Source organism: Balaenoptera ricei, chromosome 9 (assembly GCF_028023285.1).
Source record: "Balaenoptera ricei isolate mBalRic1 chromosome 9, mBalRic1.hap2, whole genome shotgun sequence".
Taxonomy (NCBI): domain Eukaryota; kingdom Metazoa; phylum Chordata; class Mammalia; order Artiodactyla; family Balaenopteridae; genus Balaenoptera; species Balaenoptera ricei.
This window is the reverse complement of record NC_082647.1, coordinates 104,433,588-104,446,467: the sequence shown is the minus strand read 5'-3', so window position 1 is coordinate 104,446,467 and position 12,880 is coordinate 104,433,588. Positions and strand designations below refer to the sequence as shown.

General features: G+C 45.0%; 1 protein-coding gene across 1 annotated transcript in view; it reads right to left on the bottom strand.

The window, feature by feature from the left end:
• The window catches only part of HECW1 (HECT, C2 and WW domain containing E3 ubiquitin protein ligase 1), a 237,124-nt gene that overhangs the window by 98,353 nt on the left and 125,891 nt on the right, over positions 1–12,880 (bottom strand). The window contains exons 6-8 of the mRNA XM_059932896.1: positions 9,163–9,305; positions 6,043–6,143; positions 3,061–4,413 (exon numbers count right to left, since the gene is read on the bottom strand). Of these exons, the coding sequence (XP_059788879.1) occupies positions 3,061–4,413; positions 6,043–6,143; positions 9,163–9,305 (1,597 nt within the window). The remainder of the gene's footprint in view (positions 1–3,060; positions 4,414–6,042; positions 6,144–9,162; positions 9,306–12,880) is intronic.

Here is a 12,880-nt window from a genome sequence, read left to right as displayed (position 1 = left end):
TTTGTCTTTATATATGTTTAGTGTCAGAAACTAAAAAAAACAATGGTACAGTTGTTATGTCACCAGCTGCTGCATGTTTAATTTAGTTTCTTAAAAAAAAAAAAAAAGAACAACAACAAACTTACCTCATCATAATTAATTCAACCAATCAGGGTAATTCCTCCTCCAAGCTAGTGGAAACATAATAGTGTTGCTTGCTGGAGTTAATGGAGCTGACCCCACCTGCCTGTGAACCCCAAGCAAACGCACTGATGTGACTGATGCATCTCGGCCAACGGAATGAATGGAGCGCACAGAGGAAGGAAGCAATTCTGTTCTGCCAGAGCCCGCGGCTCCACACCATCCCCTTCGCCTCAAACACAAAGCAAGTGTCAGACCTGCTAGACCTTCTGAGAAGGAAACTTATTCTAATTTAAAAGGGAGCCTCGCTGCTCATCTACCTGGAGGAACCCTCACTCAGTGAGAGGCTGGGCGCTTCATACGAATCATCTCATTGAATCTTTCTGATAACCCCTTAGGGTACGTTCTACATTTGCACCCATTTTACACGTGAGGCTTGGAGCAGTTAGGTAACTTGGCTAAGGTGTCATGGCTGGGAAGTGGGGGGACTGACTATAAACCCAGGGGAGCCTGATGGCAGGGCTGAGCTCATAATCATATGATGTTACTTTTTTCATTTGATCTGCAGGTTTTAAAAAACCATTTTATGTTGAGATTAAAAAAAGAAAGGTTTTTTATGGAGGGAAAAGCAGCAAAAAGTAGATAAAGAAGACATCCTCCACAAATTGCTGCAGACTCATCTGCGTGGGCATGTATATAGTACATTTACCTTGGCTAACCTTGGGCAAGAATTTGCAATCTTCAAAGTCACGGTGAGGGGGCAGCAGAGACTCTTACGGGAGAAGAGGGCACACATCCATATAATCGGGCACATGTGCTTTCTTTGAGCAGGTGCTCTTGGAAACATGGTGGTTAGTAGGGGACAGATCTGCCACGCCGATCCCATTAGCCCCGGGGACTCACTACCAAGGGAGAGGAGAACTGTTTGGAGGAAGTCACACGCCAAGGTATGCACAGCTTTCGTGAGATCAACAGTCCTTCCCAGGAATCCTCATATTGCCCTTGGTAACCACCACAGTGAAGCATGTAGGTGTTTCTTAACTTTTTCCGAGTTTACAATCTGCAAAAAATTCAGGAAGCTAGAAATTTCTTTACAAACACAGACTTCCACTACGGCCCTGAAACTCTTTCCTGTCCTTTCAGTTAAGGGGATGGCTTCCCCCTGCTGGACTGTTAGGCCCTCAAAGGCATGGGCAGTGTCTTTTTTGTTGTTGTTGCTGTTAAACATGCTTTTATATCAATGTATACTGAGTCAATTTTCAATTACCCATGTGTGGACTGTCTCCCAACATGGCGGTCAAAGTATACCCATTGGCTACAACCGGTTGACAAACTCCGAATCCAGCCTTGTTTTTGTATGGCTCCGGGCTAAGAATGGTCATTACACTTCTAAAGGTAAAACTGTTTTAAAAAATACCCCTTGGGTGAGAAGAGTTTTTTGATTTTGCCTCTTGACCTACAAAGCCTAAAATTTTTACTATCTGGTCCTTTACAGAAAAAATTTGCTGAACTTTGGTCTAAACATCCCTGGCAGCTCCGAGTTGTGCCCTTGTATGGGTGTATCCCCCAAACTCCTTGTAATATACTTATTTGTAATTCTATTGTAATTATTGAGTGCCTTCCACACATACCTACTGCCAATCTATCTTCCTGTGCCCAGCACAAAGCCTCTGGCTCAGAACGAAGAAGGGACTCCAAACAACCTTGTTAAAGAAAGGAATTGTCCACCCCATTCTCACACTCATGGGTGCCTTTCCATATTGTATGTCACTATGGTTTTTCTCCCTGTGTCTCTTTATTACCAATTTCCTTGGGCTTCTCCTTATCCTATGTGCCACTTTCCCTCACCCCTTCTTTCTCTAAAATGTAGAATTGGGCATTGTTAAGTACTTAAAATTATTTCTTTTAAGCTCACGTTAGTTCCTGTAAAAATTTGTAGGTGCCAGGCATTTGTTTAAGTGCTGAGAATTCAAACATAAAGAAGCTATAACTCTGGCCCTTGATGAGCCTGCAGTCTAGAGACAAGACAATCGCATTTTGTTTGGAGGCTAATTTAAACAAATTAGAACAGCAAAAGAGCAGAACCTATATTTTTCTCTTTTAAAACAACTGAATTATTTCATATTATTATATGACTTTTAAATTATTTCCCTTGAGGTCACTGTCACTTGTTTGGAAGGTGGTTCCCAATTCTGGATAAGGAAATGCAAATTAATTTTATATATGATTCCACAGGCATGACTAAGAAGGAAGGTCTTTGGTTAAGACACGGAATACATTTTGGAACTACAGGGGGCACCTACTGGATTCGAATCTTACTTGAGACAAAGCGATTTACACATTCATGTTATTCTTCCCTTCCATTAGCCAAAATAGCCCCCAGACCCCCGAAACAACACAAAACAAAACCAACAACAATAACAGGATCGAGGAGACAGAAATCATGACACATACATGTAGGCTATACATATCCATTTGTACACAGGTTAGTTCAATTCTAAAACAGGTCATCTCAATGTTCTTCCAGTTATATTAACATTTATTGCTAATCTTCAATACGTTTTGGTGATCATTTCCTGCTTATATCATCTGATACTAGCCTTGATGCTCTGGTTGTTGTCAAGACTACAGGGTAACATGTACCCTATAACCCGTGATCAGTTAAAACCGAGAAGCACACACACAAGTATACACTCACATCCAACTAGCTGTAATTCTTGGTGTGTATCTGAGCAGTGGCGGGGTGTCAGCTACCCACAGTCTGGAACACTGACATACACATACACACATGCACACATATACGTACAGGACAGGCACACGCAGCTGCTGCAGCAGCCTCATTGGGGACTGAGCCTCTCCCTCTTGTTTTGAAACCATGTTGGTGAGACCTGCGTCCCCCTGGTGGTCCTATTTTCTCTCTGATCGGGTGTGAGGTCTAACCTTCTCTCCGACTGCTCGGCCCTGCCACGGGGGACTCCAGACCTTCCACGGTTCTGGCCACGCTCCCGGCGGGGGCAGCCGACTCGTCTGGCCACCCGGCGCCGTTCGCCGACTCCGGCTCCAGCTCGGGGCTCTGCACCGAGTCGGGCACCGACTCGAAGGCGCTGTTCTCCTCCTCCTCGTCGTCATCCTGGGAGGAGAAGACGGTGCTCTCGGAGATCTTGGCGCTGTCCACGGAGGAGAAGCGGGTGTGGCTGGCGAACCTGCTGCCGTTGTAGCAGGAGGGGCTGTAGCAGGAGGCGCTGTAGCAGGAGCTGCTGTAGCACGAGGTGCTGTAGCACGAGGAGCTGTAGCACGAGGAGCTGTAGCACGAGGGGCTGCAGCAGGAGGCGTCGCAGCCCTCGCAGCTGTGGTCCCCGCCCTGCCGCGGGCTGGAGTCGCTCTCGCTCCCCGTGCTGGGGAGCGTGTCGCCATCTGGGACCGAGCCGTTGGCCAAGCGCGAGCGGCCCGGGGGCGCCGCGCCTGGAGTGGCCCCCTCGGGGGCCTCTCCATCCTCTTCCAGGGGCGGAGGCTCGGCGGCGGCGACCGTGTCCACCTCGCTGAGCGCCTCCTTCTCCGACGCATCCTTGAGGGTGGCCTCCTCCTCCGCGCCGTCGTCGTCCGCGCTGCCGCCCTGCGCAGAGGGCAAGTTGTGCAGCAGCGTGTGGATGCGGATGTAGTGGGTCCGAGGCGTCTCGGGCTCCCCGCAGGCGGACGCGATCACCGTCTCCAGCTCGGACACAGGCAGGGAGCACGGCCTGCTCTTCCTCTTCCCCGAAGCCCGCAGCGGCAGCCTGTCCTCCCCCTGCCCCAGGGCAGACACGCCCCCCTCCTCCTCCTCCACCTGCTCCTCCTCCTGCCCCCCAGCCCGGCTCCCTGCCGCCGCCTCCTCGGCCACTGGCTCCCCGGGGCTGCCCGGGGCTCGACCGTCCTCCAGCAGCCCGGGTAGGGCCGCCTCCCCTCCCAGGTCCAGCCGCTCGGCCAGTTCTTCCGCGCTCAGGGCGGGCTCCGTGTCCTCTGGCCGGGGGGCCGGAAGCTCCCCAGCCCCCTCAGGCCTCACACACACCGTGCCATCGTCTCCTGCCTCCGTGGTACCTGCGGCTGCCTCAACCGGATTGGCAAGCTCCAGGCTCTCGGTCCCTGCAGGGCCCACCGCGCTGCCCTGGCTCAGCTGCTCCGGCCTCGAGGTCCCCGAGGGCTCTGGTGCATTAGTGCCAGGGGGCTCCCCACGGCTGCTTGCCACCAGGCTATTCATGGGGCTGTCCTGAATTTCTGCAGACTCAGGTTCGGTACTCAGGGACATCTCCTCATCATCTGCGGACAAGAAGAAAACGTCACTGTAGTGTTAGTCTGCTCTGGGGGACTGAGCCATCCTAGGGATTTCTGCCTTAGGATATTGGAGGTAGGGGTTGATGAGGGTTTCCCATTGGCCAAAGCTCTGCTAAAAATACTGCAAGAATGAGTTCTCCTTATGTTAAGGACAACTTACAGTCATGATATAGTTGAGAATTCTGTTTCAAGGAACTTCATTTTTTGATTAAAATGCCCAAAGCCTAGCACTACCCCAGTTCTGGGCACATAAATGTTTGCTACATGGAAGACCTCAGAGATGGGGGGCACAGTTTATAGTTCCTTGCTGGCTCCAGGCAGGACTAATTATACTGGTTCAGAGTGTTTACTATGGCTGGGTCCCCCAGGGTGGCAGAATGGGGTTCTTAGGTGACCAGAGAGAAGGAAAGGCCAATGATGGGAGCAACCACAGTCATCCAGTGGCTCAGACTGGAAGTTTTCCAACATATGGAGGTTACTGCAGTGGAAGATAAACCAGGTCTCCATACCAAGCACCCATTCAAGGAGTAGCAAGCATGGTTTACCTCTACCTTCCCCCAGTTGCTCTACTGGCATCCCTGCCAGATAGGAATTCCCATTTCAAGCCCTAGTGCTATTCACTCATCGAAGAAAAGCAATCTCTCCGGTGAACCGTAAAGCTGTCCTTACTGCTACACTGAAGGAAGAGTCAGTTTTATTCTCAGAATGTAGAAAACGCTGGATTTGAAAGGACGAAACAGTCAAGTGTTTTCTTACAATCTGCTTTGTATACTGGGCATAGAAAAGTGCAACTTTTGCCTGATGAGTGGGCAGTGATAAACTTCAGACCCTGAATTCTCAAAAGCTTTATTAGCTTTAATGGCAACCTATAAATGTGGCCCAGGAGGACCAGACAATTCTCAGTGTGATCTACACTTACGAGGGGGGTTGTAGGAGAAGAGCAAGAGGGGAATAAAGAGGCATCTCATCATTCTGATTTGGAGATATGTTTTGGCCTGAAAAACTGAACACGGGATGATTCTCAAGTTTTCTGTCCAACTTATAGTTTTCATTTTTCCTGCGATATTGTAAAAAACCACTGGGTAATCGCAGTTCAACACTATGACATGTATCACCTTCATTCACTCACTCATGTATGTAATGTTTCAACGTCTACTGAGCAAGTCCTATGTGGATGCTGGGAGTAAAATGATAAATTAGACATGACTCCCTACCCACGGTGGCCTCTTTGTCAATTCCCACTCGAGTGTCTAACCCTCTACCTTTGGGTCACCGAATGGAGAGGAGCCTCTCCATCAAGGGGGACAGCAGAGACTTCCCTGGTGGTCCACTGGTTAGGACTCTGTGCTTCCACTGCAGGGGGCCTGGGGTTTGATCCCTGGTTGCGGCACTAAGATCCCACGAGCCATGTGGTGTAGCCAAAAAATAAAATAAAAAAAAAACATAAAAAGGGGGACAGCAACCTGGCTTCCAGGCCTCAAATGGAGAAGACAGATAGAGAACCACAAAACCTAGGACATGACTGGAGAGAACCATGGTTATTGTATTTTGGGGAAAGGAACCATGCTATGACACTCGGCTAGGACAACACGTGAAAGTACACGCTGAAAATACCTGGGTGGATGGAGGAAGTGATCTCAAATCGGAACTGCAGCTGTCCACTCACGTGATCTGTTGGAAGCCTGCGGCCAAGTGTGTAGCTAACGACCCTGTCCCTAGAAGGAAATAAGCACCGTCACAGATCTGGTCAATACCTGTCCTCCTAAAGACCACACAGTGTGCTTTCTGTGTCAGTGGGTGAAGCAGCCAAGCCCAGGGAGGCCCTGCTCTTAGGAGGTGGTGATCTGCTCGGGTACATATGAGATGGTCCTAAGGGAAAGATGGGAAAGTACATCTGCTCAACAGCGATGAAAACCTTCAAGAAAATCCTTATCGAATACTCCTAAGCAGGGATCAGTAAACTACAGCCCATGGGCCAAATCTGGCCCATCACTTGTTTTCATAAGGCCATGAGCTTTTTACATTTTTGAATAGTTGGAAAAAAAAAAGCAAAAGAAGAGTAGTATTTTGTGACATGTGAAAACGATATGAAATTCAAATTTCAGTTTCCATCAATAAAAGTTTTATTAGAATGCAGCCTTGCTTATTATTAAGTTTACTTCTTGTTTGGGCTGACTTCATGCTACAATGGCAGAGCTGCATAGTTGCGACAGAAACCATATGGCTTATATAGCCTGAAATATTTACTCTCTGGCTCCTTACAGAAAGTTTGCCAACCTGTGTTCTAGAGAAAAAAAAGAAAAAAGAAAAGATATGGATATCCTTTGCTTGCTTTTCCTGTGCAGGCTGATATTTTCCAAATATGCCCTTAACAATAGAGAGTGCCAGCAGCAGATGCGTGTCTTGCGATATCTATCTATCTATCTCTAATATCTATGGAAGGATGCTGTTCTGGTTACCAGGGACCCTGTGGAGTGGTTCAGAAAGGGACCTGCTGCAGAACGGAGCAAAGCAAGACTTGTGGGCTGGGTCCACTGGCCCATGACCTCCGATTACACCAACTCCAGGGTCCCACAGAGAGACTCTGAAACTCCACCCTGGACTCTGGCACCATTCCCTCTTCCTACTCAAGGCAATTTTTAATTACTAGGAAGACAATTATCGAGGGAGAAATCAACCTGAAACTTTGCTATTATAGTTTCATCAACAATGCAGCTTCAGCAGAGTACATGGTCCCCTACCTTCGCCTAAATAGGAAGAGTGATTACCTTGGGATATTCAGAAATGAACAAATCCACTCTACCCAATAATAACAAAGACATATTCCCAAACCAGTTGTTACTTAGATAATTCTGTAGTCACTCCATTTATTCATTTGTGACATTCCAATAAAAAGATAAGTCACTGGCTGGTAGTGTTTTAATGTTTCTTCCTAGAAAGCACCAGCATTAGGAAACAACATATATCCCAGTGATCCACTGACTTAGTATTTCTATTTGGGAAGCCCTCGTTTCATGCTTGGAGTTTCTAGGAAGCCCATTAAATAAAGCATTATATGCAGGGAAAATAGAATGAGCTACAATATTGACATGGGCCTTGGTCAATATTATGAGGTAGGTCTACTACGACCATAAGAGATCCTGAACCCCAAACCTCGTTGGAATCAGAGGAGGCCTAAAGACCATCAGACAGTGAGACAAAAATTAAATCCATCATGCCTTGCATTTGTTTTCCACGTTTTTCTTTCCTTTGCTTTCCACTCACTTTATCAACAAATATTTTTTGAGCCTCTTCCATGTAAAAAGTGCTGCCGGTGATACACAGCAGGTAATGCATACCGCTGCCTTTAAATAGCTTACATCCAGCTGGGGGCATGAGGCAGGACCACTACATAAAGGGCTCAAGGCAGCGGTGATATTTCCAATGTGAGGCTGAGGCAGGCGTGGGTAGAGGACTTGAAGGAGGGAGGCAGCCAGCCAGGCAGAGAGCTGAGGGCTGTGATGTTACAGGCCAAGGGATCGAGGGAGCTTTCTGAGCTTTATTTTAGAAATTTTTTTTTTTTTTTTTTTTTTTGGCCGCACAGCACGGCATGGTGGGTCTGAGTTCCCGGACCAGGGATGGAAGCCACGCCCTCTGCAGTGGAAGCGCGGAGTCCTAACCACTGGACCGCCTGGGTAGTCCCATGAGCTGCTTTTATTTTAAAAGGCATACAGTTTGCTATTTTAAAAATGAACAGTTTGGAATCATTTAGTCCCTATGTGCCACAGACAGCTTTACGTTCTTTAGGTATATTTTTGTTTGTTTGAGTGAAAATGCAAAACACCTTGTTTGAGACACGACTGTAGCTTCGTAAATGTCAACTCCCTTTGGCTTGAGAATTAACACGTGTCTATGTGCACACAGCTGCACACACGCTATCAGGGTTTTGATTACATGTCCTTATGATAACTGTGAGTGATTCCAAGTCCTTCTGAAAATCCAAAGAGCTTTAAATTAAGACCCTTGGAAATTCTACATAATTTTCCTCATTCCTTTGATATCTTTCTAAGTATTGCATTGAGGCATATCTATGACCAGAGAGTTAGTGTTTTCAAATATAGTTGCCATTACCTATGGAAATACATATTATGTACAAGGATTTTATCTGGTCAGAGTTTAATGAGAACCCTGAATGCACATGAATGTAGAAGATACAAAACGCAGAAACATATTCTCATATACAACTGAACTATGCAAGCAACATAATTGTGGTTGCACCATAAGGATTTGTGCTTTTAAAATTTCATACATATTATCTAGCATTTTCTATAAATACTAGTGTTTTCTAAGGCGCTCTGATCTAGTAACCCAGCATTTCATCTTGTTATGGAAATGTCACAAATGATTAAATCCTACACACAAGACAGGCATATGAATGAAATGTTATCCTTCGTAGTAAAACAAATTTTAATTTCTATCTGTACAGAAAAAATGCTGCATTAAGGGCTTCTTTCACTATAGTGTCTTAGGAATTTTTACTCTCTTGCATAAGTAACCAGTGGTACGCAAACTAGGGGAAAGGGAAGGGTCTGTTTAATTAAATGTTGTAGCTCAACAACATAATTAATGGGAGAAGCCAAGGAAATACAGCACCACCTTTTCAGTTCAAGTCTCTATGAGACTGTATCGTTGCCTCCCTTGGGCCTGGCCTGCTGGCTGTTGCCTAGTGATACTGAGCTCTTGGTCAAGGTTTACCCTATGGCATGTCTTTCCAGGAGTCTCTGAACTGGCATCGACAGCTTTCCCAAGAAGCGCTTGATGATGGGGCGGCTCTTGGCAAACTTGTCCTTCACCTCAATTTCCAGCACATCAGTGGGCAAGGACACAAAGCTGAATTGCTGCAATGAAAAAACATGTGGCATCAATTAATTGCAAGGTGAGAGGGCTGGCCGGTCCCCAGTCCATCTGCTTTGAATGATGTCATTGTCAAACACCCCAGCAGCAATATCTCTATCTATCTATCTATCTATCTATCTATCTATCTATCTATCTATCTACCTACCTACCTACCTATCAATCTATCTCAACCTATCTCTATCTATCTATCTCAAGGTTTTAGAAATGCTGTGAACCCTGTTTATTCAATAAATGAATAATGGTCACAATGAGATGTCTTCTCAGTGCTTAAAAATAAGGTCCTTTTCTTTTTTTTTTTTTGGCCACTTGGATTGCAGGATCTTAGTTCCCTGACCAGGGATCGAACCCGTGCCCCCTGCAGTGGAAGTGCGGAGTTCTAACCACTGGACTGCCAGGGAATTCCCTAAAAATAAGGTTATTCTCGGAGATTCAAATAATAAAATCAACTCACTTTAAAGGGAAAGAATGCTACCCAGGCCTCACCATACTTGACTGAAGGTATCAACATACATAAAGAAAGAACAAGCAAAACTCACCTATAATTAAGGAAATGCACTTCAAATCAACAATGCAATATCTTTCTTTTCATGATTATAATGGCAGAGATTTTTAAAAGTTTGATCATACACTGCCTTCTGGAAAGTGGGAAGGGACAAGAACTCTCACACTGTATTGATGGAAATGCAAACTGACTGGACCCTTGGGAAGGGAATTGGTAATATTTTTTGGCATTTAAACTACAAATTCCTGGGGGCTTCCCTGGTGGCGCAGTGGTTGGGAATCTGCCTGCCAATGCAGGGGACACAGGTTCGAGCCCTGGTCTGGGAAGATTCCACATGCCGCGGAGCAACTAAGCCCGTGAGCCACAACTGCTGAGCCTGCGTGTCTGGAGCCTGTGCTCCGCAACAAGAGAGGCCGCGATAGTGAGAGGCCCGCGCACCGCGATGAAGAGTGGCCCCCGCTCGCCACAACTAGAGAAAGCCCTCGCACAGAAACGAAGACCCAACACAGCCAAAAATAAATAAATAAATAAATAAATTAAAAAAAACAACAACAAATACAGAACTTTAAAAAAGAAAAAACAAACTACAAATTCCCTTCAACCCAGAATTCTACTTCTAGGAATTTCCCCTCTGGATTAACTTGTACAAGTGCGCAAAATACATATTTTTTATAAGGATGTTCAATAGAGCATTATTAACAACTACAAAAGGCTGGAGAGATTTAAAATACGCCTACCAGTAGGAAACCAGCTAAATGAAGGATGGTAAATTTTCGAAACAGAGAACTCTGCTGTCATTCAAAAGAAATAGGTAAATAAATATGTTCTGACATGAAATGATACCTGACAAATTAAGTGAAAAAAGGCAAGATGTAGAAAAATGTGAAGAGTGGGATTCCATTTGTATTTTGATTTGCAGAGAAAATGCCTGGAGGGTACAATCCAAACTGAACTTGAGGATGTGGGCTCATGGTGGCGTTGGTGGGGGGAGAAAGCAGATCTTTTTCCCTCTGTTGTAAACTGTTCATTTTTAAAATAGCGTACTGTAGGGCTTTTAAAATAAAGGCGATGACAATTAAAGGCAGACTGATCGTCAGAAGTTGGCTTGGCCATCAACAAGTGTAGAAAAGGAGAGAGAGGAAAATATTTTCATTGCCCAGCTCAGACTCTCTGGGAGGAGGGAGTTGATTAAAAGTTACAGTACCCTTAATTAAGGGTTGTGAAAGAGCTGAAATATATAACGATTTTCTTTTATTCTGATTAATTCCTAAAAGCATTCTTTTCACTTTAGTTGATTTCTAATATCAGAGGTTAAAGATGTCGGGCATGCCAATGTTAATATCCCCTCCGTACCAGTCAGGATGGGCTGGGGTATGCTGCAGTAACCACCCAATTCCACATCTCAGTGACTTACGGTAGCAAAGTTTTTTCCTTGCTCACACTGTCACTGTGGGCTGGCAGAGGGTTCTGTTCATTAGTCACTCAGGGAGCCAGACTGATGGAGCAGACACACTCTCAAACACTGCCAGCCACAGTGACAGCAGGAAAGAGAACTCTGGAGGGTTTTCCTCCTGCAAATAAGTATTCACTTTCAATCCTAAGGCTTCATCACAACTAGACACACACCCCAGCCACCCATAGCGAATAGGGAGTATGATCCTACTGTATGTCTGGGAGATAGAGAACAGAAATATTTGGCAAACAGCAATAATGGCTTCCACACCCTCCCTCCATACGGTGCTTCTAGTTTCCATTACAAATTAGTTTTACTTAATAGCCATATACTTCCTAAGAACCAATCATTTTTGGTACTGACAAAACTGAATTTACGGACATGCTAAGCTCGAGGATCAAACCCAGGAATTGGTTTGATTCTCCTCTAAAAAGGCCTGTGAGCATCCAGGCTCCCTAACTACCTCGGGTGCCAAACTTCCATTTCTTCTGCCTAGTAATTCCATTCTGAAGTGTACTATAATGGATCTCCTAACCTAAAAGCTCAACCATAGGCTAGGCACATTGTAGTGTATGTATATGACGAATAGTTTATAATTTTCTAAATTACAATCATTTATGATTATACCTAAATATGCAATTACAACACATTAAATGCCAATAAGATAGAAAATGCTTATTTTCCAATGCTAAGTGACAAGAGCAAGGAACATGTAGCTCACGATCGCAATAACGTGAATGAAATGAATAGAAAAAAGACTGGAAAGAATTACAACAAATTTCAATAGCAGTTGCTTTACCAAGTAAGATTATGTCCGCCACCCATTTCTTTCTGTGATGAACATGTATTATTTTTATAATGAAAAACGTCATCACCTTTATTAAAACAAGAGTATTTCTGGCGCTAGCAGCCTGCATGGGACACGAAAGTCAGCTTACTAAGACGTTCTCTGAAACTTGGTGGTAAATCCTGAGTTCTTTTCCTCCCTCCACAAAGACTTCCTTCTCAGCCTCTCTTCACAAATCCACCTCTTCATGGCTGGCATCAACCCCTCCCCACCAGGCCCTTACTTCCATGCCGTGGTTACTAGAGTCCATGTAAACTTCCAGCTAGGTCAGGTTCTTCTTTTTTAAAAAATTTTTTTATTGGAGTATAGTTGACTTACAATGTTGTGTTAGTTTCAGGTGTACAGCAAAGTGAATCAGTTATATATATATATATATATATATATATATATATATATATATATGTGTGTATATATATGTATATATATACACATATATATATATATATCTCCATTCTCTTTCAGCTTCTTTTCCCATATAGGTTATTACAGAACTTGAGCAGAGTTCCCTGTGCTATACAGGTCAGGTTCTTTTTTTTTTTTTTTTTTTTTTTAAATTATTAGCACCTTTTAATTATTATTTATTTATTTTTTTGGGGGGTGCTGTGTTGGATCTTCGTTTCTGTGTGAGGGCTTCCTCTAGTTGCGGCGAGCGGGGGCCACTCTTCATCGCGGTGCGCGGGCCTCTCACTATCGTGGCCTCTCTTGCTGCGGAGCACAGGCTCCAGACGCGCAGGCTCAGTAGTTGTGGCTCACG